Raw genomic sequence first — 27,694 nt, 5'->3', positions numbered from 1 at the left:
GTGGGGAGGTGGTGCATCGACGCAATCCCCTACACGAGATCGCAACAGCGCAGCGCACCCTGAGCAACAACAATCAGAGTGACCATAGCAGCACTGGTAGTCACGGAGGCGCTGCCACCCCTCCCTTGGAAGATTCCAACGCCATGGCCGCTGTAAGATCGCACCTGACGCACCATAATATCGCCCTGAACACTCACGCTGCTTGCCGCACTGACGCAGGGCATCACGGAAACGGACGTGCTCGTCGTGGGTGCCGGCATTTCTGGTCTAACGGCAGCACGAGCCCTCCACGAAGCCGGCGTGCGCGTCAAGGTGCTCGAGGCGAAGGATCGCATTGGCGGACGCACCCTGACCGAGAGCATGCAGATGGCCACCGGCCCTTACTACGTCGACATGGGCGGCCAATGGGTATCTCCTCACGTTCAGCCACACGTCACACACCTGCTCAAGGAGCTGGGCGTTACCATCTACCCCCAGTACAACCAAGGCCAACACATCATACAATCAAGCGAGCCCAAGCGCTACGCTTACACGGGGACCGTTCCCCTGTCCGTCGGCCTTGCCACCGCCCTCAACCTGGGCTTTCTGCTCAGTTGGATGGAGCGCCTGGTCATGACCGTGAGCCCCTCTCACCCAGCTTCAGTACGTACCGCGACCAAATTGCTCGACAACAAGCGTACACAACGCGTGGAGACTTCTGCTTCAAGCAACGTGACTAATTGTTGTTGTTCGGCCTCAAACCGTTGATCCCGCAGCACCCCCATGCAGCTGATCTGGATCACCAAAGCCTATGGGACGCGCTGTCCAACAAAACTTCAAACCGATTTGTGCGCGAGATCATGACTGCCATCTGCCGGGTATGGCTACCGCTCCCTGCACGCCTTCCCGACCTCGCGTGTCTTCATCAACATCACCCCTTGACTTTAATGTGTCGGCAGTGCTGTTTTGGAGCCGATCCGCACGAGGTGTCTTTCCTCTACGTACTTCACTACTCCCGGGCGGCGGGATGCTTTGAGAATCTGCTCAATGTGGACGGCGGTGGTCAAGAGTACCGCATGACTGGTTCGTAGCTTGGACCGAAGGCTTGACCGAGAACAAGTCCATCCTTGTTTGCCCAGCTCTTTTTGCCTTGAAATTATGCACCATGATGCTGCCTGTGTACCCACCTCACCTATTCTCTGATTTGTGGTGTTGTTTTGATTTTTTGTCCTACAGGTGGTGCCCAGTCTCTGTACAATGCATTGGCAGCCACACTGCCTGAAGATTGCATTGCCCTGCAAGAGCCTGTCTGGAAGGTCGAGCGTGTCAATGATACCTACCGTGTGGTTCACGGACAGGATCAAATGACCGTGGCCAAGTATGTTTGAACAAACAAAACCCCAACTTCAGCGTGACACACACACACACACACACACACACACACACACACACACACACACACACACACACACACTATAGATCGCCTAGCCAAGTTTGATGTGGTGGGACTCGTGGCGCGCAATAGGCGTATCATCATGGCCGTACCTCCGTCTCAACTGCGCCACATTGTTTTGGAGCCCGCACTGCCCCTGTGGCGCCGCCGCGCATACGAGCATCTGACTATGGGTCAGTGTCAACTGAATCGCCCATTCAAGGCGTGTGCAAGTGACACAATTCACTTGGACCTACGCCCCTGCACCTTGCCTCTGCTATTGGATAGCTCATCTGACAAAGATCCTTGTGTCCTACACCACTGCCTTCTGGCGAGCTGACGGCTTGAGTGGACAGGTTCGATTTGATGGCCATTTCATCTCTCCATGCCACTTGCGCCGGCCCACAACAACTCATGCTTGCGCCTTTTTCTTTTCTTCTTTCTCAAACCCAACTGCTGCATTCCTTTCCCCCCCTAGCTCTGCAGCTGTGCTGGGCCCATCTGCATAGCTATGGATGCCACGAGCGAGGACGGCCAGAACCCCGCCCTGGTCATGTTTATTGGTAAGCCTTGCCAGAACTGAGAGGGTGTTGGGCTGGCCTCCACAACCTGTGTTGTAAATCAAGTTAACGGTGGTTGTATCCTGCTAGGTGGGGATGACGCGTACCACTGGAGCCAGACATCTCCTGCCAAGCGCCGTACGGCTGTCATCGACCAATTACAAGCGGTGAGCGGCCATCAAAAACTTGATTATTCAGAACCTGCTTTGAACCTTCTTGACCGTGCCCGTTGGTGTGTTGCTGTAGGTATTCGGTCCCAAGGCCGGCGATTATATCGACTACAAGGAGAAGGACTGGTCACAGGAACCATTCACGGGTGGCTGCCCCGTCAACATTATGCATCCAGGTGCACTCTGCCCCTTTGGATTTGACTCGAAAGAAGCGGCACGCATCGCCGTGAGACAGCTTGTTCCCTCATCAGCTCATCTTCTGCTCGCCTTCCGGCCCCTTCTCGTGTCTTTCTGTAGGAGACATGAACCTTCATAGCTGGGAGCAGCTACGTGCGCCAGAATATGAGAGCAGCTTCTTCTTCGCTGGAACTGAGGTCGCTACGACCTGGCCCGGCTTTATGAACGGTGCGGTCGAGTCAGGGTGGCGCGCCGCACGCGAATGTCTCAAGACTTTGAACAAGCCTACGGGCCATATTCCTGTCATCGGGAGCTTGGCGAGTGATCCCAAAACGCTACTGCCCACATTGTCCTACCCGGCCGTCGTCGCCTTGACGGGCGCTGCCCTGTCCGTGGCTGCGTGGTACTTTTGGGCCCAAAAGTAGAGCAGCAAAAGCTGCAGGCCACTTGGGTTGTCGCTAGCTGCCCTTGGCTTGCTTTCCTGTCCCCTCGCCCTGTGCCCACCACGCCTATCCTCGCACAATATCACCTGCCTCGCATCAAGCTCAATTCAAGTGGCAATGGCCAACGATGTTGGGGCTTTGAGCCAGGAACAACTCACACAAAAGACATCAAAGGGCACGAGGATTTTTCAGACAGCTGGGGAAAATTTCTAGTGGGGGCCGCTATGACATGCGCATGGCCTGGCGCACATCGCGCACCGATGCAAGGAGCTCTTTGAACTGTGCTACCGACAATTCCACGCTCACGGGCTGATTCTGGCTGGTGCGCAGGTGCGCTGTGACAAAAGGCCGAGCTTGGTTGCTCACATATCGTGATTGCACGGTCATGCCAACATGAAAATCCCAGTCGACCAGCTGTGTGACCCACCAGCGTCCGGTCCATGAGCAAGCCCGCACAACTACATCTCAATGCCATACAGCGCGCGCATGTGGGCCTCACCTGCGCTACCCCAATGTCTGTTTGAGCAGTCGCCAAGCTCGATGGGCTTGCGTCGCGGGTATTCCAGATGTGCTTGATGACTTTGATGGTCGACGAGTCACACACAGATGCACCAAGCTGTTTGAGGGCTGCAGCCAGCTCATCTGTGCTGCAGTGGGCTCGCTCGGCACAGCTGTATTCCCAAGACACCAACAAATGATGAGAGCCTACGACATGAGACTCATCGGCGTGGTGTGCGCACAAGAAGGGACCGGACGACACACCGAAAGACGTAGTCCAGAGCATTGGCCGTTGATTGTAGATTGGCCAAAGTTGTGTCAGGTTCGCATTGTTTCTGTTGATTGGCACCATCATTAAAACACGAATCCAATGCACTCAACGCCCCATTGTCCTCCTCTCCCAAACAACACAAGGCAGGGAAGCAGTGGGGACGAGGCAAAGGTCGTGGTGAAACGGAGGTGAAACGGAGGTGTCCTCGATCACCCAATTCACGTACCCGCAAGAGACCAGGAAAGTCGATCGATTGCGTGGGATCGCTCTGTTTTGCGAGCACAGCACCGGCCTACAAACGACAGGCAAAGTTACCAGGACGCGGGCGCGGACGCGGGCGGGGGCGGACGATCCACTCACGAGGAGAGCCAAGACTTCCTGGGACAAATGTCGAGAAAGGGTCAAGCCCTGAAGAAAGCCTGATACAGCGCGCCCAGAACATTGAAGCAACAATGAGCCCCCTTGATACATCCCGTCAATGTCTCTTCCTCCTGTGAGCACGTCCTCCGATATAGCGAACCTGAAGGGGCGTCGTCAAACATGGTCTTGCCGTATGCGAGAAACGCAACGGTTTTGCTTCCGCTACGCGCGGGATGAAGGAAGAATTAGCCTTGCCTTCGAGGCTGAAACCTCGGTGGTCGGATGGAGAGAAGCGTCAGCGGCTGCGCCTTTCCCGATGCTGCTGGATCGGACAGTGGCTCAAGTTGCTGGCCCGAAAAAAAAAAAAAAAACTTTTGGAGTGCACGAAGCAAATGTCAACGACGAATGCAGTGAGCGTATCTGGTGGAAATCGTGGGGACGAACTCAGTGAGATTCTTTTATCGGAGGCATTGCGCCACAAGCGGTGGCAGTTGTTGTTGTTTGCACGGCGAGCGGATAAGATTACTGGTGAGCGCGGCGATGATGGCCTGGGTTGCAAGGGGCTTCAGTGCAGCAAAGCCGATGAACGGGGACTCAGGGCAGAGTCCATGAGGCGTGGGACTATTGAGAGACGACAGCATGTTGGTGTGGATGCTCATCTTTCATCTTCCCGCGCGCAGAGGCGAAGCCTTCCACTCACATTCCATTCACGTCCGCCCCCCTTGATCCACCTCCAGACCGCAGCATACTCTTGGCGCCATGGCAGATCCAGCGCACGCCCATGTTGTGGCTTCTGACAGCCTCCAAGCTTTGATTGAACAGGTTGGCATGTTGCACCACCTTATTGGAGTAGACGATACCGATAGCTCACATCTTTGCGATCGCCTCGGTTGCATGCATGCCTGCTCTTCTTTCTGAACACCGTCCCCGCCCGCTACCCTTCTCCTACCGGTGGAACCTGTTGCTCGGTCTGCATAGACTTTTGCCAACCTCAAGGTGGGCACACCTGTGCTCGATGATCTACAAAAGGTAAGGCCAGTTGTCACCAGCAGCAGGCAGCTGCACCGACTCATGCGAGTGAGCCAGGCCTGGGGTGGCTATGTTTTTCCTTGATCTGAGATCTTTTGGGCTTGCCTCACCTCAGCTCACCCCACACGTTTTTGCCACGTTGACTTTGCAGGCGGCAACAAAGTATCAGGCTGCCATGGTTCAAGCTAACATGGCTGCCCTCACCTTTATCGACTCACTGAGCAAGGTGCGATGCGCTTTTGGCCATCTCCTCTCCGTTCATGTTGGCCCAACTTGCTGTGCTATGCTAGACTGCCATTCACCTTGACCAATGTTGGGTGCAGGTTGCCGTGTCGGCCTCGCGAGCGCGGGGCGCCACACAAGAGCTTGGACAAGTCATGCAGAAACTTGTTACACAACACCACTCTGTAAGGTTGTCGTGGCGTGTCTCTCACTTCGTCTCTGTAAGAATGAGTTCATAGCTCAGATCAGCACTCACTTCTCTGGGCCTGTGGTAGATTGTCGCCAGTCGTGAAGCGCAAGCGGGCAAGCTCAATTCCCAATTGATCTTGCCCCTGCAAAAGCGACTCAAATCGGAGGCTAAGAAACTGCCCAAAATGGAAGAGGATTTTAAAAACGGTGCCAAACAGCTGCGCTCTGACCTCAAGAGAGCTGGACAGTCCACGATTAAGGCTCAAAAGAGTGTGCGCAAGCGTGGCACAGACAAGGAGCAATCGGGTCTTGATCAGGCCACTGAAATTCACACCCATCGCGCACGAACCCTGGAAGCCTTTCACCAAGCAACATTGCGTGACATTCTCATTGAAGAGCGGCGGCGCTACGCCTACCTCGTGGACAATTGGTGTTCAGTGTTTGATCTCGATTTTCGTCAAAGTGAAGATCTAATGCGCTTGCTCAGGTGCGTCTGGACCTGGTGTTGCTGCGCCCGTGGTGCCTCAATCCAAGCTGCGTCTAGAAGCAATGCATTGGTCACTCGTGCATTCGCTCTGTCCACCTTGCAGCGAGGCCATCGCACTGACCGCCCACGCAGACGAACTACCGCCCTCTTCTGAACAGCTGGTTTGTTGGTCCGCCACCGCCGCTTCTGTATTGATTTCCTGGCGCATTCATCAGAAGTGCTTATCCTTGCATTTCGCCCATCAGATTGGACAACATGGAAGCAACGGGCTGATGTATGAGGTGACTCCCATCGGTGCCAACAACCCTCGTGTCCACCCATCTCCCTTGACTCAAGAGTACCAAGCCAAGCTCCTGCCGCCCGGAGCGCCACAGGAAGGTAGGCTCGATGCTTTTGAACCAACAACAGCTCAACTCAATTCGGCACTTGCAATCTTTGCGCCACCCCTCTCTCCCTTCCTCTCGCCCCTTCTTCCCTTCGCGTGTGCATGCACGTACGCACAAAAGCGATCACGACTTGAAGGGGCGTGGAAAGGCGCCGTATGATGTCTTTGTGTTAGATTGATGCTCAATCGTCGCCCTCTGACATAGGATTGGGTGAAGGTGGCTACGAGGCATCAACTGGTCAACGAAATCCGCGCTCCAAGGCACATAGCGTGAGCACCCACCAGCCCTCCGGGGCAGTGCCTCTAGATCTGGTTCTAGCTCAACAACGAGCCAACCTGAGTAAATCACATCCGTTTGACTAGCATGACAATGCTAGTTGCAGTTGTCAGCAGACTGCGCCTGATGTTGTGAGCGGTACTTGACTTGCACTCCTATTGAATTCTTCGCTTGTCCCACGCGCGCACCGTGGTCGCTTGCGGACTTTTGTTTGGTGTCCATCCCGTCAAGGGATGGCTCACCTCGTGCCATTGCTGGCCAGTGACACGGCGCGAGCCTTGCCTTTGACAGTAGTGGGAAATTTTGACTGTTTAACAATCGATCGGGTCTAACATGACATTGTATAATACGCCAAAGCATTGCCAAGTGCGTCTTTGGTTAACATACCGCCACGACTATCTGGGATCGAATTTGACTTGAGATTGCAGATCCAAGGTCCGGACATGATTTTTTTTTTTTTTTTTTTCGATGATTTACATGTATTGGAATTTTTTTGTTATTTTCTTTCCTGTTCTCAAACGTCATGTGTCTCGTGGCCAACAAGGTCTCGTTTTTTCACGCGAGTGGCCAATCTGCAGCTCACATTGCTGGCATCACCAGGGGGCTTTTTCTCTTGTTTCTGATTTGAGCTTGCACAAACATTCAAGCAAAACTAAAATTTGGTCGTGTCACTTCCCGAAACCAAATTGGCTAAAGTTGGTTATTCAGTGACTCCAAGTCATGACTCAGCGTCGTGATTTTGTTAGCGTATGTCGTGCTGGAGACTGACAGTTTTTTTTCATGCAAGAGTCAAAATCGATTTTCAGAATGGCCACAAGACACTATGCGACACACGTGTGAGTCGAGCAGAATGGGATTATCTAGGATTGCAGAGCACGCACTAGCCGAGCGAGGGCGTCGGGGGTAATGCCCTGAATTTGTGCGGCATCTCCAATTGTGCGAGGCGCGTGCTCACGCAATCGCTCAAGCGCCTCAAGGGGCAACGAATGAACCTTCTCAAAGGCAAAGCCGGGCGGGATCTCCAAACTGGCTTGGCGACGGTACGACTCAGCACTGGCTCGCTGCCGGTTCATCATGTGCGCATACATTGCCTCAATCTTGACGCGTTCGACCAAGCGTGGATTAAAGGAGCGCAGAGCTGGGACCAAGTCGGCTGCGGTCGAGTCGGAAACAAAGCCGAATGCCATCATGCTGGCCACGCTACAGGGTTTGAGCAAACCACACCGGAGTGAGTTGTACCAGCCTCGCAAGCGGTAGGGAAGCGAGCCAGCCAATGTCCAATACAAAGAGCGGTCAAAGAGGATTCATCCTTGATCATGAGGCGCCAACCTGCGTCGCTTGCCGTCGAGACCAAGCTTTTTCAGCAATCGACCTCCACTGTTCCACTCATGGGGAGTGAGCTCGACAGATTCCAACAGCTGGGTCAGCTCGGCCAACTGTGCAATGCCAAACACGCGTCAAGTTGAGTCTTCAAGGGGGCTTTTCCTGCTCGCGGTCGTGTATGATTGCACCTGACCACCACAATACAAGTCTAGAAATGCCTACCTCTTTCTGCTGTTGACAAAAGTGCTGGAAACGAGGCTCATCCACGGCACCACAGGCATGGCCCAATGCCGTCAAGCGAGTATCGGCATTGTCGCTTCGCAGCGATAAACGATATCTGCAAGGTAAGCGCGTGTACACACATGAGAAGAATAGAGAAGGAGAGAAGGAGGAAGGGAAGAGGGAGGAAGGGGAAGGGAAAGCAAAATTCATGTGTTTTCGCGGTCAAGGATGATGGCAGCAGGTGCACCTACTCGGCTCGGGATGTAAACATGCGGTACGGCTCAAGGACGCCCTTGGTGACGAGATCGTCAATCAACACGCCAATGTAGGCTTGCGTACGATCAACGGTGAAGGAAGGTTCGCCTCGTACTTTGAGAGCAGCATTGATGCCAGCAATGATGCCCTGGCCAGGAAGAATTTGGCACGTTAGACGAGAGCACACAAAGAATGGAACAAGGCTAGCTCTACGGCGCCATGCTGACCGCCCACCTGGGAAGCTGCTTCTTCATAACCAGTTGTGCCATTGATCTGACCAGCCAGGAATAAGGAATGAATCATCTTCGTCTCCAGCGTGCGATGAAGTTGCCGCGGATCCACAAAATCGTAGGACACACCGTACCCTGCCGTCGCGGAGCAGCACGAAATAAATCATCAACTTTGTTCGGCTCAGCACTTGTCCGCAAGCCGAAGAGATGTTTTCTGAGCTTGAACATACCAAGCTGCGTGATCTGGGCATTCTCCAAGCCGGCGATGGAACGTACAAACCGCAGCTGAGCTTCTTCTGGCATAGTCATGCTGATGCCGTTGGGGTAAATGACATCCGAATCCAAGCCTTCTGGCTCGAGCCAGACCTGATGACGGTCTCGGTTTGTGAACCGCAACACCTGTGTGCGCGAAAAACAAGGATCGTCCAAAACAAATGACAGCAATCAGATAACGAGACCAGGTATGAAACGCAACGCAATGTCCCAGGCAGCAAATGTAATTTGATCACCATCCACTTGCCTTGGACTCGATAGAGGGACAGTAACGAGGCCCCAAGGCATCTTGGCGAACATGATTATTCTCATGCAGCGTGTCTAAGCGTTCACAAATCAGCAAATCCAGATCAAGTCAAGCAGACGGATAGAAACAAGCTGGACTTGACTTGGGCAACGTGAGCGTTGGAACAAACCGTGGACGAGTTGGTGGGCAGCACTGTTTGTGTGAGTGAGATGACACTGTATGAAGGAATCCTCGAGAGCAACCTGGGGCAGGGTATCCAAACAACAATGGTGTTTTGTCCTGATGGTCAAAGGCAAGTTTTTTTTTTTCTTGGCTGCAGAAATAGAAAAGCGGGCCAGAAGACATACTCGCTCATTGAGGTAGGAAAAAGGAGTGGCCGGGTAATCGGAAGGCTGCTCCAGCAGGCCATCAAAGCAGACGGTTGATTTTTTGATGCGAGGGGGCGTGCCTGGTTAAGCATGGGGGTTGTGCAACAAGAGCATCCATGAACCAAGCGGCTTGCTCTCGATATGCAAGCATGGTTCTGTGTGCATGCTTCTCTGACCCGAAAAGAGAAAACATACCGGTGCGCAGACGGCCAAGCTTGAAACCAAAGGTTTCCAACGTTTGCGCCAAGCCCACAGAGGGGCCTTCTCCTTTGCGGCCTGCCGGGGTGCTTTGCGAACCTGGGGCAGAAAAGGGTGAACAAGCCAGCTTTTGTCTTTCAAACGCACAATCACAACAACCGGGAGCAAGCAGGATACAAAGACAAGTATGCACCTATGTTGATGACACCGCGTAGGAACGTGCCCGTGGTCACCACGACAGCTCGTGTGCCAATGATTTGTCCATTGCCTGGGGATAAGACACATGCAGGAATCATGATAAACACTTGAGGCATGCGCAACTCGAGGCGGTTGAGAGGGTTCATCAGACATACCCAAGGCGACACCCGTCACTTGGTGGTCGCCGTTGACGGTGATGTCTTCCACAGCAGCTGCAATCAAGTCCAAATCTGCATGCAAAGCCAGCAGATATGGGTCAGTGACAACCCGGGTGTGCCAGGCCGGCAATCAAAATGGGTGTCAAAACCTGACTTGGCTGGGATGCCATGTGTTGCTGCATTTCGCTGCGGTAGATGCTGCGGTCAATTTGCGCACGAGGGCCCTGGTAACAGTCGTCGCCAGACCAGTGACAAGGCGAGCATGAGTGTGCGGGCTTGACAATCCATGCACGGGGGATGCTGACGGGGAGCCTACCCAAACGGCTGGACCCTTGCTGCGGTTGAGCACGCGAAAGTGGATGCCAGCGCGGTCGCAAATGGTGGGAGCTACGCCCCCAAGAGCGTCAACTTCCCGAAGCAAGATGCCTTTGCCCACCCCGCCAAAGCTCGGGTTGCAGGACATTTCACCTGTTCGCAAACGAAGCATGGCGCAGTATGACGCAACCGACCAGCACACCCGTAAGACACGAGCCTCCAAGACAGCATGGGTCTTTGGTGAAGCAGGTAAACCAGGTACGAGGGACAAGGCAACTGCAGTCATACCGATGGTTTCAAGTTTCTGAGTGACAAGCGCAGTGCGGGCGCCTGTACGGGCCGCTGCGGCAGCGGCTTCACAGCCAGCATGCCCTCCGCCGATTACCACCACATCATAGCGAAGGTCCTTAGGAATAGCCGTGGCGGTGGTGTGAACCAGGGAGCGACGGGTCGCTAAAGTTATGGGAGCCTGTCGTCGGACTGAACCGACGACGGTGGCTGTGTTGAAGCTACGCGCCCAGGACATGGTGCTGATGTTGCGCAAATCGGAGGGTCAGCCGTCACTCGTTGGCGGCAAGCCTTCTTGCGGACCCAATTGAGCCCTTCTCTCCGTCGAATCAATCAAGCAGAACAGCATTGACACCCCCTCATAACGATACTCTCTTTGTATCGGTCGCCAGCTCGAGGCGAGCCAGCAGCAAAAGCGAATCAATCACAACCAATATACTGCATGTACAGCCCCTTCGCCTCTCGGGTCAATCAAGAAAAATTCGGCGAAGCAACCGCGCACGCGGCTCTTAACTGCTTTAATTTGTCTGACATATCGCTCTGTCGCGTCATGACACTTGCTGCTGTTGCCTTACATGTGCACCCAGTCATTGTCATCATTTCTGGTTTGGAGGTCACACACACACACGCACACACACTGCGCGAGCTTTTCCGAATTTTTCTGATCGCCAGCGCTGGTGTTGCGGCGGGCACAGTGCATCCCACGGCGACGGATTTAGGTGTGGGCTGCGTTTGCTGCTCAAAGACGGGCACTGAAGGAGGCGGTTCTTCTGTCAATTCAGAGTTGGATGTACGAGTGTGTGCAAGTGCAAGTGAGCGTGGTGAGGTCAGGACCACAACAGGCTTCGGCTGACCTCAGACGAGCCATGATGGCACCTTATCATCGCGCCTGAGTTTCTCTGCAATCAGCCCTTGCAAGACTTTCGAAGTAGCAGCGGGTGCCATAGCACCTTGTCTGTCTCTCGTTGACGAGCTTGGCAATTTGATCTGGGATCAAACCTTCGCCATGGAAGCAACGAAGCCCAAGCTCAAGCCAAAGGTACATTAGCTTCACCTGTGGTCCATGCTTTTTACCTTTTCATTTTATTCTTTTGAAGCGACCAAGGAAAGGAGAAAGGAGGCAGAGAGAGAGAGAAAGAGGGAAAGAGAGAGAGAAAGAGCGGTGCGGATTGTCCTGACAACTGCCTGGGTGTTTTTTGACTGTATTTGTCCAGGCCAAGCCTCAGGCCAAGCCTCAGACCAAGCCTCAGGCCAAGCCTCAGGCCAAGCCTCAGGCCAAAACGTCCCAATCTGAATCCCAGTCATTGGTTCAGGCTCAAGGCCAGGCCAAAGCGTCTCGGCCGGAGCTTTCAACACAGCCCCACGAGCAACGTCGGCCGGTGGATACACCATCGGTCGCAAGCACCAACTTGTCACCGAACGAGGTAGCAATCTCATCCCCAGTCTCACCGACAGCCAGTGCCCCGGCCGCGACTGCGGACGAAACCTCATTGTCACCGACCTCGTCGAGACCAGCTGCTCCAGCCGAGGTGGGGTCACCTTCACTGTCTCTGGTGGGGGCTGCTGCCACGCGCCCAGCGCCTCCTTTGATCCGCCCACTTGACCCGGCATCGACAACGGGGGCGCCCGCGACAGTCTTGCCTGGAAGCACGGCTGCACTTGCCAGTCATGCTATGGCCACCGCACCACCCTTAGCAGAAGAGGCTGTAGCAGACGCTCAAACCGCAGAACCTTCGGCTCGAGTTGCAACTCAAGCTCGTGAACAGACACCCGAAGCTTCCATTGCCGCACCCGAAGGCACTCAGGTGGCTGTAGGCCCACTGGCACAGCGCTCGCTCGTTCCACCCGAAGCCTCGGTGATTCTTGAGGCACGACCAGGCCTCGCAGCAGCAAATGTCCTGGTCTGGGAAGACCTACCACATCCATTGTCTATTGACGAGCGTGAGATGTTGGTACCTCTTCCACAGCTACGCCACGTGCAGGATGAGGTGGACCACTTTCTCGAAAACGGTCTCCGTCAAACTCATCCTCTCTACGAGTTAATCTGCTCCTATATCGCAGCCAAAGCTCAGGTCAAGCGTGCGCAACAGAGTGTGACCAATTCGGCTCGCTTGATTCAGACGCATAGCGAACAATTGTGGATCAAAGGACAAGACTCCGTCGTAGCCTCAGATCGTTGTGGTGACAAAGTTCGTCTGTCCGAGACAGTGACCTACGAGACAACCACCTATGATCAAGCCGTTCACGCTAGTCTTCGTGACGATCTACGTTTGTGTCGCAACATTATCTTTGACGAGGCGATGCGCGCTACGTGCGTTTTTGAAAATTGGGTGTTCTTGGCCATCAACCTGGTGCAGCCAATCCTTTCGTGCTCTCAAAAGTGTGTCCCCTCTCATCTCATTGTGTCTGTGCTTTTTGATATCGGGGTTGATTTAGCTTTCAAGCCAGCGTGGCTCGATATGCGGTCCAGCTTTACTTGCGCAACGTATGTTCCAACATGTTACAGGCTACAACTCGAGTGTCTTGCTGTCATCAATGCATGGCCTTATTCTATCAATTTTTTTTTTTTTGGGCTATGACAACAGATGCTGGCACAAAACGTGAGCTGGCGCACGCAAATATCCCTGGACGAAGCAATCTCTTTCTTGGCCGTACCCGTAAGCGAGCAGCACAGCCGTGATTGCCAACAGCTGCGCGAGGTGAGCAGTCAGCATGAGCTGGCCATCTTGTTTCAATGAAGAGTGTTGCTCGAGAAGGTGATGGGTGATGACTATTTGCTGACAAGGGCTGTTTTTTTGCATGCATACGGGCCGATCATCCTCGTACCACAGACATTGGATGTTTTGGCCTACTTTGCGCGGCATCCGGACGACAGCATCACCATCGCGGATGAGCTTCAGGCCTGGCTACGATATACCATGTCAGCCCTGTTGCTGATTGGCACGATGGCAGATCACAGATTCCTCCTCAATCACATCCTTCAGTAAGCCATCTGCGATCAAAGAGGCAGGGGGGGCTGTGCAAGTACCAGAGCTTTGGGCGAGTTTGCAAGTGCTCAAGTTTACACACCCGCCTGTTTGCACTTCAACAGCTTTCATGCCGGCCACGCAGAGGCCTTTGCAGACTTGATACAGCTGCCCCCCGACTTCCTACAAAATCACACCGCGTTCGATCATGCCTTGGCGATGATCTGGCTGTTTCTTCAACCCGTTGTCCAGTTTGACGGCGAAGAAGTTGAGTCAAGCCAACGCCTGAGTAGCAGCGGATCTGACGCTCTGCTACTCGACAGCGACGGTCATTCGTTGATGGATGCCAACGTAGCTCTACTTGTCCAGGACGAGGAAGATTGCCTGGCGATTTTGACGCAGCTGCCCATCAAAAACATCCTCAACCGCATCTTTACCGTTTCCGGTTGGTTTCTGTTTGGCTTTCCGGGCTCTGCCATTCAACCTGATGCCGTTGCGTGCTGGCCTGTAGGTACCCTGAGCCTGGAAGAGTTTCAGCGCATTTCTGTTTTGGTGTCCACATTGATTCAGATCCTTGGCAGCGCTTTTCAAGATCCGTATCGCAGCCGTCATCGATATTTCGCAAAGTTGATTGCCCAACTCATCACCGAGGTGCGTGGCTGCAATTGTGCCTGTATGACTTCTTTATAGGTCTGGATTGGCTTTGTGCCCTGCTTTCACACCCTGCCCCCCTTCCTTTTCGTTTCCTTTTGCTATGTGCTCACCCTTCACTCATGCAGAGTCTTAAACTCATGGGCGAGTTTTATGAGTTCATTACAAAAGCTCAAGGCAATTCTGATGCAATTCGGATTTCGCCAACAGATTTGCCAAGCCTTCAAGTGAGACAAATCATTTCTCTGATTTAATGCTCAACACCTGGACCCTTTTTGCTTTTGGGCAGATCAAAACAATCGCTGCCTGTGCTGTGCTTTTCTCGTTTTCTCTCTCTTTTTTTTTTTTTTTTTTTTTTTGGTTTTGGTTCTACGATGGGGTGCAGCACTTCCGCACTAGCCCAGCATCGTGCACCAAAAGCCCAATTGCTGATTTTTGGGTTGTCCATCATTCATGGCCTATCTTCTAGGCCGAAGTGGATGATGCATTGTGGAACGCGCTGAAGGTTTTGCATCAAGGTGTGGTCCTTGAGAAGAATGAGCAACTTTGTCTCGCATCACACTCACTCGCTTTCAAATTGTGTGTGTTTTTTTTTTTTTTTTTGTCCCTGCAGCACGTTATCGTGTTGGTAGCTCCTTCAGCGTTGGCCTTCCCTGGCATGCAGGGTCTAAGGCTCTTCATTGGCGTGCCTTTGCCTGGGTATACTCGGTGGGTGACACTGTGAACAGGATGGACTGGACTGACCAGTTTCTTTTTGCAAAGCGAACACCTCGTTTGACTGACTGCCGATTCGCCTGGGTGCAAATATCATCACTTTGCTTTTGCTTGCTCGAAGGATGGTGCCGTCGAGCTGGAAGGCAACTTGGCATTGGCGTGGGTTGACGCCATCAACAACGGCTCTGCGCGCCAGTAGGTCTTCGACAGCATTTGTCTACGCGTGCGAGCCCATTATGGTCAGATGACTCTCATGCCTGTATGCTGACGTTATAGATGGATTGTCGGTCCACACGGAACAAGCCCAGACCACTTGCAATATCTGTTCAGCTTTCTGGGTCAATTGCTTTTTCGCCCTGGGGTGAGTGCAACGCAACATGAAGCAGTAGAGCAGCACGAACGAATTGTAGGTCAGGGCTGAGCTCTGTCCGTCTCTCTCACGCGTGTGTTTCTCCTTGTTCCTTCCAAACCAAAACAAATCAAACAATGACCACACCTGCCTGCATCTCGACGGAACCAGAGCGACCCCCTCCACAACCTGGTCTTGGCTGATGCAGTGGTTGGCGAGATTATTCATCTCGCAATTGTCTGTGAGAGTACGCGCACGTCTGCTCTGCGTGATGGCCGCGATGCACTCCGCAACATTTGCGTGCGATACAGCCCGATGCTGTCCAACGTTTTGTCACGTGTTGCGGCCTTGAGGGAGGTTGGTGGTCAGAGACCCCTCTACATTTTCAAGCACTTGCCCTGGAATTCTTGGGTTCCGACTCGCTCCGACTTGACCATTCTTCAAGAGTTTTTGGCCATGCCCAGCACTTCAGTGGCCTTCAACCTGGCCATCCACGTCTTGTCCGATCTTGACTTCTCTCAACTGGATCTACGCGCCAGCTGCACGGCGGAGGAGTCCTGGGGCGCGCCTGAAGGACAGCTTGCTCGTGATCGCGAGCGCCGTGACTCGCCAATCCAGGGGTAGGTCCATTGCTTGACATGGCATGCGCACTGCCGATTCGCCTTCTAAGCTTTGTCTCTCCTTTGTTCTTCTTGCCACACGTTCTTGCATGAACCACAAACCTTCGTGTTTTCTTGTTGCTCGTTCTTGACAGTGCGAGACTCTACATATCTCGCGAGCATCAGCGCGAGCTAGCCATCGCAATCCTGCGGGCATGGGGCATTCATTTGCAAGCCTCAACCAAAGAGCATGAGAAGGTGGCGCAAGCACTCTGGTCTGTCTTGTTGCGCCTGCATTTGTGGGGCAACCCTACACACGATTTAACAACGCAGGCTTCTCTTGCCAAGCTTCTGAGTGCAGGCGATGCTATGGCCTGTTTTGTGGCGTCAACCATGTCTCCTTCGTTTGTATTGGCGCAAAACGTTGAAGCGACGCTACAAGGGGTTTTGAAGCCTCTGCAGGCTCAGGCACCCCCGGGTGCAACACTCAAATTGTTGCTACACCTCGTGCCAACGCTTGCGTTGGCCGACCGAACCAACGACGGCGTCTTCAAGGTTTTGGCGCCACTCGTTGGAGCTCTCTTTCAAGACTCAAACGGAAATGCTTCTAGCCCGGTTGCTTGGGGGTTTTCACTGCGCTCGAGTGGTACGGCAGGCAAATCTAATGTGGATTTAAAGGCTGCTGAGTTGTTGTGTGGGGTGGTTCAATACCAACTGACACACGCGCCAACCTTTGCGCAACTCATGCCTGTGGCTCTCGTGCCGCGCGCATCGGGGGCCGAGTCCCACCGCCCCGCCATGGTCAAGCTGGCTCGCTTTTGGCTTGCAATTATCGTTCGCGTTCCGCAATGGGAACAACAAACCTCTTGGCGCCAGGTATAGGGCCTCCTCCTTTCGCTCATGCAAAAGCAGTTTCTTCAGTGTAGATCCTTTTGTCGCTGTCACCTCACTGAGCGTTGACTATCGTCTCGTTCCTAGGTGGTCAACCTACTTTTAGGCCTGAGTTGGCGGCATACCACCCACACGTGGGATGTACTTGTACGTTCTTACAGCCGATTCCTTGTCTGCTGGGCCATTTACGTCCGTGTCTATGGTTTTGGCCACATATGCCTCATGATTTTCTTTTCACTCCCTCCTTATCCATCTTGAAAAAGGCCCCACTGCAGGAGTATCTCGGCCAAGCCTGGCATTCTCATGATAATCGTGAACGTGGCGTTCTGAGCTGGATGACGGAATCCTTGAGCGGACCACCGCTGCCAAGTTTGGCTTATGTGAGCGGCACGCTTCGACAACCTTCTTACGGTGGGTCACGCCATCTCGAACTCGCCTCGGACTCCGCGTTGGCTAGGGGCTGTTCTTCATATCGCTCAAACTTGTTTTTTTCTTGACGCTACGCAGATGATTGCCCGCATCTTCTCTTTATGGGCTTGTTCTTGGATACAATCCATGGATTGCCTCTTTTGCGCAAAATGGGCGCCCAGGCCTTGGCTGAACCTCGCAAATCGGCGGCCAAAATTTGCAACCAGAACGGTCTTCGTTTGTCCGACCCCTTGATCAACCACTGGGCACAGGTCGTTCTTCATCAGCGCCTTCCCACAGACCTACTGGCGATCTCCTGGTGCGTGCTTGGCCATCTTTTTCTGCTGGGCACGGCAGGAGATGGGGCGGAGGGCCCCCATCTGGGCCACAAGCACCTTTGTTTTGGCTATCGTTTCCTGGCTGAGCGTGCCGCTCAAGTACCCAAGTTGGTTGAGGCAGCACGCGTGCTGGCTGAGCAGCTAGCAGTCGAGCAACGTTCATTGCTGGCGAAGCAAGTCCGTGGCGTTGCTAGCGTCCTAGCAGATCCAGCAGTGCAGGAGCGCGTCGTGTCCAAGGACGCCTTGCGAACAAACACGGATCGTGAGGCTTTGGCACGCCTACTGACGCTCGACCTTCGTGGTTTGACAACTTCTTCGTTTGGGGAGCTCTTTCAAGAGGTCGAGTTGGGTCCTGTACCTGCCGGCATTGACACACTCAAGCGGCTTGGACTTGTATTTACAAGTCGGCACGACGCCACAGCTTCTGACGCCCATGTGGATTTGCACATTGTTCGGCTGCAAGCTTCTCTGCAAAGCGAGTCAGAGTGTCGAGAGGCCAAACTACAGCAATGGGAGCCTCTGAAAGCCATCCTTAACGACGAGGACGCACTGCTCGCGTCACCTGATCATCCAGTAGCAGCCAGCTTGCAGACGTTCCAGGCGCAGGCACAACAACATTTTTTTAATGTGGAGAAAGCACAGCACATTGATGACGAGTATTTGGCCCTCCTTTCACAGCTCTATCGCTTGAAGGAAAAGATTTTTGAGGGAAAGAAGACTTGCATACGGGGCGCTAAATGCTTGCACCCAGCTAAGCTGCGCGCCTCGTTTCGAGCAGCCGAGCTCGATGAGCACACTCAAACCAGCTTGAGTTGCAATCGAGAAGAGGCCAGCGCGATGCTCAAAGGTACGTCCGGTCACTTTTGGGCAATTGAAACCACCCATCCCGCGCTCTAAGGCCCAATGTCTGTTTCATTCGCCTGTGCACGATCTATGGCCGCGTGATCACATTCACGAATCAATTTGGCGTGGCACGGGGGGCCCTTAGACTCTAGCGTCACCAATAGCTTATGCCAGGCAGCACATGTGCTGCAGCAAGTGGTAGCCGAGCTTCAATCCGCGCCCGAACGAGCTCCTCAGGCGTGGCAACTGGTTCAGCTTATGTTGTTGCATGGCCAGGGTGTTGTGGGTCAATACGCCCCCTTTGCTCGGATGCAGCAGCTCGTGACAGCCCAGCTGAGTAGCATCATTGAACGTCCGAGTGAACTCCAACTCTCAATCGCCCAGTTCTGTTTGACGCATCCGAGCGCAAGTCCCACCCTGCTGCCTCTGCTGCGTCCACCCGAGCCCTCGGCATTTGTGGCCACATATGCCGCTCTGTCCAAGTGTCTGACTCCAGCCAACCAAGCCGTTCTTGATCATCTGCTGACACTTTTTGATGTGAGCGCTTTTCTGGCAACCCACGGTGTTGCAGAGGAGTGTGTGGCGCTGCAGCAAGCGCTCTCCGAAGCGCTACAAGCGGCACAGGCATGCCCCGCACCCAGCCTGGTGGAGAAGCACCAACTAGCTTATTTGACCTGCCTGGCTTTTGGCTTGCCGCGGGCGTTCTCCCAGTCGCTGAGTGAGCTCTTGCAATTGGGTCGGCTTGGACACGGGTTCTCAGGCGCCTGGCAAGAGGTCGCAGCACATCTTGACAGGAACCCCCTCGGGGCTGCCGAAGCCGACCAAGCTCTCACCATGTTTGAGGAAACCTTTTCCAGCATGCGCCGGCAAGGGGCTAGCATTCCAGATGTCTGGGGTGACATTGTCGTGTCCGTTTTTTCAGTCATTTTCAAGGTGGTGCGGTTCTTAGCGAGTGAGGCCAAGTCCGAGCGCTTGCCTGTCTTGGTCAACCTAGTCTTTGGAACAATGCCTCATCCTTTGCCAAGCGGGCCGGATAACGGTCGGCAAATTCCCTGGCGGCAGGCCGCCATGAACCAGACTGCTCATAAGGTTGCTAGTGCTGCCTTTGATGCCCCATGCAAAATTTTTTGACTGTCGACTCATATGTGAATTGGGGTGCTTGGTGGGACGCTAGGTTTTGACCCAATTTGTGCAACTGCTAGGCGATGGAGAAGCAGAGCACCGCCTGTCAACGCAGCTCAGTGCTGTCCTCCGCTGGTATCTTCATAATGTCGACCATATTGCTGATGGCAACGTGCTCAGCGTTTATGCACAAGTTTTGCAACCGCTTCCGTGGTCACAGTACGAACTGCCATGGAGCATGGTAACAGCGCTGCGAAGAGCTTTAGACCATGGTACACACCCAGCTGCTGAGATGCTGAGTTTGATCTGTTGTCTCTGCACGCCACCGAGGGAGCCGGATGCGCCCAACCAAGTGTTCTGCTATCTCATGAGCATTTTGATGGCAATGGGCCACGCGCACTTCTTGGAACGGCATACAAATGCCGTGGCCAGGTGCCTCTCACGACCCTTACTTCACTATCCTTTGACGCCAAATGAGTTTGAGAATTTGGTGGGTTGGGTGCGCGCCAACTGCTCGGCCCAACAAATCATTCATGACTATTCGAGCGTAAGTGGACCGACAGCAACCGCTTGTTATATCTTGACCAATATGATATTGTATAGAGCGATGTGTGATAAAGGGGCCTGGGGTGGGGGTCGTAGTTTGCTGGCTCAAGTTCTTGCTCACACACACACATACCCGTGTCATGTGTTTATGGTGATTGTTGTGTCTTTGTTGACGGCAATTCGTCCAGACTCGGGCTTGTTTGCGAGTGCTTCGTAACGTCTGCGGGCTTGGCATGTCTGATTCAGCCAGGGCAGACCCCAATAGGTTGGCGATGCAGCTGCAGCTACACACGCTCACCAGCCACCTGTTGGCCAGCGTGGCGGATACTCGTGGACCCCAGGATTTGGAATACTGCTTTTCTCGCTTCGTGGAGGACTGCGAGGGCCCTGATCCACACCTTGCGGCTCTGCTGACCAACGTCGTGCAGCTCGTGGATTTGGCCGTGCGTGACAACTCACAGCTTGTGTCGCCTTGGCTGGCGGTACTGTCAACTGCCATTGGCACGAGTTTGCAACCGGAAACATGGCTGACCGTTCTTTCGGCCAACATGACCCATATTCAGTTCTACACGCAACTTGGCCAGGCGGCCATCAATGCTTGCTTGATACGGGGTGGGCCGGCAGCTAGCCTGGCCGCGCTGACGGCTAACTTCACGCTGCCCGAGGTTGGCGCAGAGGTTTACTTGAATGCGGCCCGTCACTACGATTGTACTTTGGTCCTTTGGGCTGCATTGTGCCGCCAACAGCAGATGTTTGATACGCGATCGGTCTTGCATGAACACATCACTGGGCTCTCGGCCGTGGTTTACCGGCAACAGCCAGAGACAGAGGTGGTGGTGGTCTACTGGCTTGAACTCCTGGCTGTACTCGGTCGCCTTTTTCGCGACCCACAAAACTATAGCGCGTGTGAGCAGGCAGGCGTGCAACTTAGGGACCATTGGGCCAACGTAGCCGTGGACCCAACATTGGGCAACTTGTTTGCGCGCGCGCTTGCGTCTGACTCTCGATTGCCGCACCGACTGCGATTGTGTGCCAGACTGATAGCCTACGTCTTGTCACTTGCCTTTGTTGAGGGCAACTCGTTGCGCTTGACCGACGCAGGTGTCGAACGGGTGGGCCCCTCTGCCTGGAGTCGGCAAAGCCTGTCCACACTCCAGCGCCTGCAAAAGGGCACCTTCCCTCACTATGCTGCCTATGGCGATGTTGTGGGTTCGGTACTCTCTGGGCCATCGACGTTAAGTTTTGTGCAAAGCCTCTCCGCGGCAACTTCCATCATTCACACCCTCTACGATTCAGAAGTGTATGTACGACATCTCAGCGAGGCCTGAGCACCAACCAAGGCCGATGTACAAGCACACTTTGTTTTGCATGCTATGTACATGCAGCTTGAGCGCGGGTAATACTATCAATAATAATATGTACGCATCCTTCTTTTAAAGCCCTGCTGTGCAAACTAAGTCTTGTTCGCCTTGTAGATTGTCTCCTTGATTAGGCTTGTGCGTGTCCGTCGTTTGTAGTTGACCAAGGGGCTCTACTTCGTCTTTTCCTGTGCCACACGACACACATTCGATGCATGAATGAGAGCAGACATTCGGACACAATCAGGAAGGTGTTATGCAAAAACGCTGGTCACATGGACTACAGCACACCGACGAACGAATTGTCAGCATGCAATTTTGGCAAAAGAAATTCTTGCACACAATGCTCGCTCGGTTGCTTGGCCTTGGGCGCCTGCGAGCGGCCTTAACCCCCGCCCCCACTGGTTGGCGCGGACTGCCGGCCAGGACTGGGGTAAGGGCAGGCTCCACGGAACGGGGCACTGGCACTTATCGGACCCACATGTGTGGGGATCTGACCAAGCACGTCAAGCAGCAAGTGCGGGTTGCAGGCTGGGTCGAAGCCATTAGGTGTGGGTCGGACCTTGTCGCATGCTCGCCATGGGCGCTTCTCACTCACATCTTGGTACTGTCGACTGGTCTGGAAAAAAATGAGTCATGCAGGAAAGCCGGCGATGATCTTCTCTTTGTCACGCTACGTGATGCCACCGGCCGCGTTCAGGTCAAAGCTACTGGACCAGGTGCGTTCTTGCGTGGTCTTGGGCTTGGCGCTGCTATCGAGCATTGCCTTTACTCAAGCAGCTCCATTGCTTTGTTTTTCGGATCTGTAGACATGCACCTGCTTGCCAAAACCAGCATCGAGTCCGTCTTTGCTATTGAAGGTACAAACTGAAACGATCAGCCAGCAATGCTGAGAATCAGCCCGCTGCCTGGATTGGAAGTGGTTTGGCCAGCTTGCGTTCATCGTGGGAAAATTTTCCAAATTGGTTGACGTTTTGGGCTCCGGTTCCTGCGGGTGCTGCAGGCGAAGTGTGTGTTCGGCCCGACAGTGCTCGTCGAAGCACCCATCACGATCAGCAGGTGCGCCGGCCAAGATTACAAACGGCGTATTACTCTAGAGCTGGAGTTTACTCGGTTCTTCTCACGTGAATTGTTGGACGGGCTCAGTCAAGCCTCGAGTTGACAGACCTTGAAATCTGCTCAAAGAGGGCCGAAGAGCTGAGCCGAGCAGCTTCCCTTCCGTTTCGCCCAGCCTCCCTTCACGATCAGGTAACCTGCGCCGCTTTGTCCAATTGAGCAGCGCCTCAAATCGGGCCCAGATGACCTGTGCTGCGCCGGGATTTCTCGCCGCTAGCCACTTGAGGACACTCGCCTTCGACACCGCCCATTGGACCTGCGAAGAGCAGTGCTTCAGGACGCCCTGCGCCTGCGCCACAAGCTAAGCACCCGCTTCCGTGCAGCTCTCAACGACAACGGCAAGTACTCAAAATTTGCTTCAGTTGTCAACCGCTCGAATGAGCTCTCTCCCAGCGCCAGCTCAGGAGGATCTGTAAGCGGCAATTTCATAGCAGTCGTCCGGGACTTTCTCAATCTTGACACGTTGCTCCCGTTGGTATCAAATCATACAGGATTCTTGGAAGTGGAGACGCCGACGCTGTTCAAGCGCACACCGGGAGGTGCCAACGAATTTCTCGTGCCCACGCAAATGCCCGGCAAATTTTATGCTCTTGTTCAGTCACCGCAACAGTATAAGCAAATGCTCATGGTGGGCGGCATTGATCGGTATGACCATTTGGGCCAGCCCCAAGCACGTTGCCCATGGCGGGAGAGCGCGCCTCGCTTGACCATCGTGCCAGTTTCTGACTTTGATGCTCTGGGGCGCATGATAGGTATTATCAATTCGCCCGGTGCTACCGTGATGAAGGCGGGCGTATGGATCGCCAGCCGGAGTTTACACAGCTGGATTTGGAGATGGCCTTTGCCGGCCAGGCCGAGGTTATGGAGCTCAGTTAGTCGCCACTCTGCACTCGCCCCGCGAGTGTCTGCTGACAGCGTGCCAGATGAAGCAGCAACTCACGATGCGGGGCATGTCTACCCTCGGCTTGATCGTAGTGGAAAAGGTGGTCAAGCATGTGCTACAGGACTGGATAGACACGGCCCGGCCCTTTGAGAGGCTCACCTTCCACGAAGCTATGAGTCAGGTGATTCTGAAGTGCATTCCATCCGTTCTCAACGCCTCCATCATCAGTCATCGATTCAATCCTTGTCAACTCAGTCGCTCCCTGTATGTTGCGCCAGTATGGGTCGGATAAACCAGACCGACGATTCGACATGCTGCTTCAAGATGTAACGCCAGAGCTTCTCAATTGTGGCCATGTGGGTTGGATTGCGACGGCTTTTGTTTTGTTTTTTTGTTACTCTGCCATGCGCTCGTGCCTCTTGTCACAGGGTCGTCCCGCTTTGAGAGCCAAACATGCGCAGCTTGATGGTTTTACCAACCACATCTTCCGCGGATAGGTGGCTTGCGCGGGAGATCAGAAGGATTTTGCTGTGATTGCCCTGCGTGCAGATCAAGCACAGGTGAAATGCGCGTCCAAGTCATGCTCTCGCCACTGTGAAATTTCGGCCCGTTGTCTGAGAGCTTGGCTGACGCAGCCTGCCTCTGGCCTCATTCGCGCGGAGTCTTCCTGATACGCCTCCCACATTACTTAGCCGGCATTTACACGCAAGCGCATTGATGCCTTGCAACAGCACGCGCGGGGCATGGGCATGGAGGTTGGTGTGGGGCTCGGCATGCAACAGTCTATTGTGACCTGATGTGAAGCTCTGGGGCCATTGGTCTTGGCTTCTCAAGTCTGCTCAAAACGTGGCAACTCTGCGCCGGATGATATTGCTCTTTGTCAAACATAGGGCGTCCTGATCTGTCCCGTGACTGCTGAAGGTACAATTGCTGGTCCACTGCGGAAGCATCTTGACGCAAATCACACGGTAGGCGCGGCAGTGTACCTGCACACCCCAAGCTTCTGCATCATCAATCACTCGGTGAATGAGAGCGACAGGCACGTCTGTTGGAGCGTATGCATGCCGAAGCACACGATGTGTTGATTCTGGTTTCGGGGCCACGGCGTGTTGCGGTAAGATGCCGTGTGGCACAGCCTGCCGTTGTAGCGTATGCGCACGACCATTTCTTTGAACAAAATCAAACTTTCGGGCCTTTGACTGAATGTCCATCGGCTCAGCATGCCGTGGCGCTATATGGTGACGCCTTCATTCACTCTTTGCCGTGCCCTTTGTCCCCCATCCCTGTTTAGCAAGAGCAACTGGGGAAGCTGCGCTTGTATATTGCTCAAATCCTTGCGGAACATGATCTGCTCAAGTTGGATGATGAGCAGCTGGATATTTTCTGGGTGTATGACTTCCCCATGTTTGAGCAACACGAGTTGAATAGCTGTAAGTTTAGCACGCGAGAACAGGCGAGAAGTATCTTTTGTGACGACGACGTTTGTGCTGACGTCAAGCAATTGTGGACATGGTACGACTGGCAGCACGCATCCAAGCCTGCCACCACCCGTTCACGGCACCCCATCCTGACGATATTGCCTATTTGGAGACGGAGCCTATGAAGGTGTGTTGTGCATGGCCCTGAAGCGGGTGTCATTCAAGCAAAAACATCGCATATCGTATTGTGACAATGACGTGTTTGGTATGGTGGTGGGCTACAGGTGCGCGCACAGCACTATGATCTCGTGATGAATGGCGTGGAACTGGGCGGCGGCTCCGTGCGAATCCACGATGCCGAGCTGCAGCGCTACATCATCGATCATGTCCTGCAGGTGAGACCTTTTGGCCCATGAGAAGCAAAGCAGAAAAATCAAGCCTTTGTGCAGGCATTTTCATGTTTCTTTTATGTTTTTTTTTTTTTCGTTTCATTAGGACGATCCCAAAGTGTTTGAACAGCTCTTGCAAGCGCTGGCGTATGGGGCTCCGCCTCATGCAGGCATTGCGCTTGGTAAGTTTCAATGAATTGCCAGCCAATCGTTGTGGAGCTCGGTTGGCGTCCTTGCTTGGGCGCCCTCTGATTTAACACACTCCCTCTACCGGTGTTTCAATATCCGCCGTCGTGGACCCGATAGGATTTGATCGTCTGGTCCTGATGCTCAGTCGTGCGGCGGGGGCGCGCAGCTTGCGCGACGTCATGGCATTCCCAAAGTCCTTCGCAGGCAAAGAGCTGATGGTAAGGGCTGGTGGGCTAGTGGTGTGGTCTTTTTCCCAAGTTGGGCGAGTGTTTTCCTCGCTTACAACCATGGCTCTTGGGTTTCAACGTGTACATAGAGTGATAGCCCGTCAACGGTGACGGCGGCCGACCTTGATGTCTACCACATCCAGACCAAGTCACTCGCATCAGATTGAGGAAGCTGAGCTTTCGGCGACATGCTTTGTGTTTTGTTGTCCATCCCAACTTTGAGAACGCAATCTATCTGACAATGTCAAACGGGCGAGACCTGTCCCATCGCACTTCAAATAGATTTCTTCCCTTGTCTCCGGGTTCACAACAGCCATTCGCCGTGCGCGTGCAGTACAAAGAGCCCAGGGCACCAGCAAACTACTGGCACTGGTCGAGTTGCCACACAACTGACGCATGGGGGTTCAAAGAAGCCGAGAACTGTCCTGCGTGGCCAAAATTGGCTATTGTGGTGTTGGACCACAGGTCACGGGCACGGCAGGCCCGTTCGCCGATGACAGCCCGAGCATCTGCCGTAACGGTCATGTTGACACCACCGTTGTTAAAGAGGGCAAGATAATAGCTATCGCTTTGCGTCGTGCTTACAGCGGACCAGGCATAGGCATTGCTGGAGCCGTCACTAGCTGTAGCATTGAGGGGCTGGTTGTTTTTGGAATGGGTATTGATGGCCAGTAGATCTCGGTTTGTGTAGTACCACAGGTCTTGGGCAGTGGCGTTGCGGATATCGGTGCCAATAATAAGGGGGGAACGCGCCATGCACCAAAGCGTCATCTGAAAGCGCTGGTCGGCATCATTGGCCAGAGTATTGGAGAGCATGTCCAAGTCTGGCCACGAATACCCCTGGCTGCCAGGTGCTTGAATAAGTGTGTGAACTTCGGCGGCAATCTGAAAGTGCTCCTAAATACGATCCAGCCAGTCAGGCAGGCGATCTTATTCAGGACGTGCGGAAGACGACGCAAACGTACTGTATAGTCTCCGCCGTGCCAGTCACCGGTGACACGATATAGGTTTGCCAAACTACTGACGAGCAGTGCCTTGTCGAAAGTTGCCGTGTCACCGGGCGAGAGGGAGTAGACAAAATCATGGCCAGTGCGGTCCATTGCAATGCGCACAGCCCGGATGTTGGACACATCGAGGTTGGATCCGAATGTGCAATCGTTCTTGATGAAATCAATGTCCCAGGAAGCGTAAAGCTCATAAAGGCTATTGATGTACGCCTGTCCAGCCGGGTGACTCATGTTCACGCCAAACCCTGTGCCGAGGTACATGCCAGCTTAGAATAGAATTGCCTTTCGTTTGGAAAGCATGCTGATCCGACCACGACACTCGTGGACTTGACTCAATGCAAATCAATCAAAACAGAAAAGTTTGCAAACGTACAACCGGTGTTCCACGGGCAGGGGTGAGGTACAGCGATCTGATCAACAGTGTAGCCAAAGCCGTTCAGAATGGGCGATTTGGCGTTGATGGCATCGGTGGGGATCGTGTGCAGAACCTGCGCCACAAGTTCAGGATGGCGATGGTTGAGCTGAGCACCCCAGAGAGTGACAAAATAACCTCCAGACCACTGCTTTCAGACATGTCAAGAGTCTCCAGCTCGCACTCACGTGAATGCCAAACTGCAGGCCTAGGCTATGGGCCAAATCCGCCATGGGCTTGAAGCCTTGGCCTTGCGCAGCCGATGGCCACAGGCGCTGATCAGGAAGGGCACGACCATATTCATCGATGGAGCCACTCAAACCTGCGGCTGCGTTGGCTGATTCCCAGAACTCGTCCACAGTGATGGTGTCGTAGCCAAACGGGAGCAGCACCTTGGCCATGGCCTGGGCTGTTTCGCGAAACTCGGCCTCGGAGAAGTTGCCGCCGTTCCATTCAAACACGTTCCAGCTGTTCCATCCTTTGGGAGGCACAGGCGCCAGTATGGTACCACCCATGGCTGCTGCTGCCAGCAACAGCAGCGCCACAAAGGACAAAGCCCGCATGGTGACCGACCGTCGCACAGACCTTGATCGCAAGGAAACAGCACCTCCGCGTGATGATCCGAGCTCCAAGATCTCAAACTGTCTTGGTGCTTGACTGCTTGTTCGCCCACAAAATACATCGGATGTAACAAAACAACAACATCAACAACAA

General features: G+C 53.9%; 7 protein-coding genes across 7 annotated transcripts; 5 read left to right on the top strand and 2 right to left on the bottom strand.

Annotated features, from left to right (window-relative positions):
• Positions 1–360: 360 nt before the first annotated feature.
• MONBRDRAFT_23499 (uncharacterized protein) lies at positions 361–2,743 on the top strand (the record flags this gene model as incomplete). Its single annotated transcript, XM_001743884.1, has 10 exons — positions 361–642; positions 756–857; positions 939–1,062; positions 1,216–1,357; positions 1,505–1,605; positions 1,700–1,767; positions 1,890–1,974; positions 2,062–2,138; positions 2,218–2,317; positions 2,439–2,743. 10 exons carry the CDS (start codon positions 361–363, stop codon positions 2,741–2,743), a joined length of 1,386 nt encoding a protein of 461 aa, XP_001743936.1.
• A 1,906-nt stretch (positions 2,744–4,649) lies between these two features.
• MONBRDRAFT_31502 (uncharacterized protein) lies at positions 4,650–6,809 on the top strand (the record flags this gene model as incomplete). The annotated part of the gene is made up of 8 exons (XM_001743883.1): positions 4,650–4,712; positions 4,869–4,919; positions 5,071–5,145; positions 5,243–5,326; positions 5,417–5,817; positions 5,921–5,978; positions 6,063–6,195; positions 6,408–6,809. 8 exons carry the CDS (start codon positions 4,650–4,652, stop codon positions 6,563–6,565), a joined length of 1,023 nt encoding a protein of 340 aa, XP_001743935.1. The 3' UTR covers positions 6,566–6,809.
• A 530-nt stretch (positions 6,810–7,339) lies between these two features.
• MONBRDRAFT_15339 (uncharacterized protein) lies at positions 7,340–10,792 on the bottom strand (the record flags this gene model as incomplete). Its single annotated transcript, XM_001743633.1, has 15 exons — positions 7,340–7,722; positions 7,852–7,915; positions 8,025–8,139; positions 8,276–8,427; positions 8,514–8,644; positions 8,740–8,886; positions 9,026–9,103; positions 9,199–9,271; positions 9,377–9,477; positions 9,593–9,684; positions 9,779–9,863; positions 9,949–10,023; positions 10,106–10,175; positions 10,268–10,419; positions 10,555–10,792. The coding sequence occupies 15 exons, from the start codon at positions 10,790–10,792 to the stop codon at positions 7,340–7,342; spliced, it is 1,956 nt and encodes a 651-aa protein (XP_001743685.1).
• Positions 10,793–12,227: 1,435 nt separating this feature from the next.
• Positions 12,228–15,858, top strand: MONBRDRAFT_6351 (uncharacterized protein; the record flags this gene model as incomplete). Its single annotated transcript, XM_001743882.1, has 4 exons — positions 12,228–12,905; positions 13,386–13,537; positions 13,646–14,171; positions 15,406–15,858. The coding sequence occupies 4 exons, from the start codon at positions 12,228–12,230 to the stop codon at positions 15,856–15,858; spliced, it is 1,809 nt and encodes a 602-aa protein (XP_001743934.1).
• Positions 15,859–16,577: 719 nt separating this feature from the next.
• Positions 16,578–21,309, top strand: MONBRDRAFT_23495 (uncharacterized protein; the record flags this gene model as incomplete). The annotated part of the gene is made up of 9 exons (XM_001743881.1): positions 16,578–16,709; positions 16,812–16,871; positions 16,988–17,135; positions 17,232–17,373; positions 17,405–17,451; positions 17,490–18,317; positions 18,459–19,249; positions 19,516–19,654; positions 20,228–21,309. The coding sequence occupies 9 exons, from the start codon at positions 16,578–16,580 to the stop codon at positions 21,307–21,309; spliced, it is 3,369 nt and encodes a 1,122-aa protein (XP_001743933.1).
• A 356-nt stretch (positions 21,310–21,665) lies between these two features.
• Positions 21,666–25,807, top strand: MONBRDRAFT_20001 (uncharacterized protein). The gene is made up of 18 exons (XM_001743880.1): positions 21,666–21,888; positions 21,982–22,058; positions 22,149–22,199; positions 22,343–22,398; positions 22,486–22,587; positions 22,673–22,793; positions 22,947–23,100; positions 23,208–23,326; positions 23,431–23,519; positions 23,617–23,806; positions 23,852–23,898; positions 24,049–24,126; positions 24,630–24,768; positions 24,864–24,943; positions 25,041–25,151; positions 25,252–25,327; positions 25,452–25,552; positions 25,651–25,807. Exons 1-18 carry the CDS (start codon positions 21,683–21,685, stop codon positions 25,726–25,728), a joined length of 1,875 nt encoding a protein of 624 aa, XP_001743932.1. The 5' UTR covers positions 21,666–21,682; the 3' UTR covers positions 25,729–25,807.
• A 114-nt stretch (positions 25,808–25,921) lies between these two features.
• Positions 25,922–27,543, bottom strand: MONBRDRAFT_23493 (uncharacterized protein; the record flags this gene model as incomplete). The annotated part of the gene is made up of 4 exons (XM_001743632.1): positions 25,922–26,458; positions 26,527–26,813; positions 26,942–27,056; positions 27,169–27,543. 4 exons carry the CDS (start codon positions 27,541–27,543, stop codon positions 25,922–25,924), a joined length of 1,314 nt encoding a protein of 437 aa, XP_001743684.1.
• Between the last annotated feature and the right edge of the window lie 151 nt (positions 27,544–27,694).

This window comes from Monosiga brevicollis, genomic scaffold (genome assembly GCF_000002865.3).
Source record: "Monosiga brevicollis MX1 MONBRscaffold_4 genomic scaffold, whole genome shotgun sequence".
Classification (NCBI taxonomy): domain Eukaryota; class Choanoflagellata; order Craspedida; family Salpingoecidae; genus Monosiga; species Monosiga brevicollis.
Note: the sequence above shows the minus strand (reverse complement) of the source record. Positions and strands in the feature narration are given on the sequence as shown.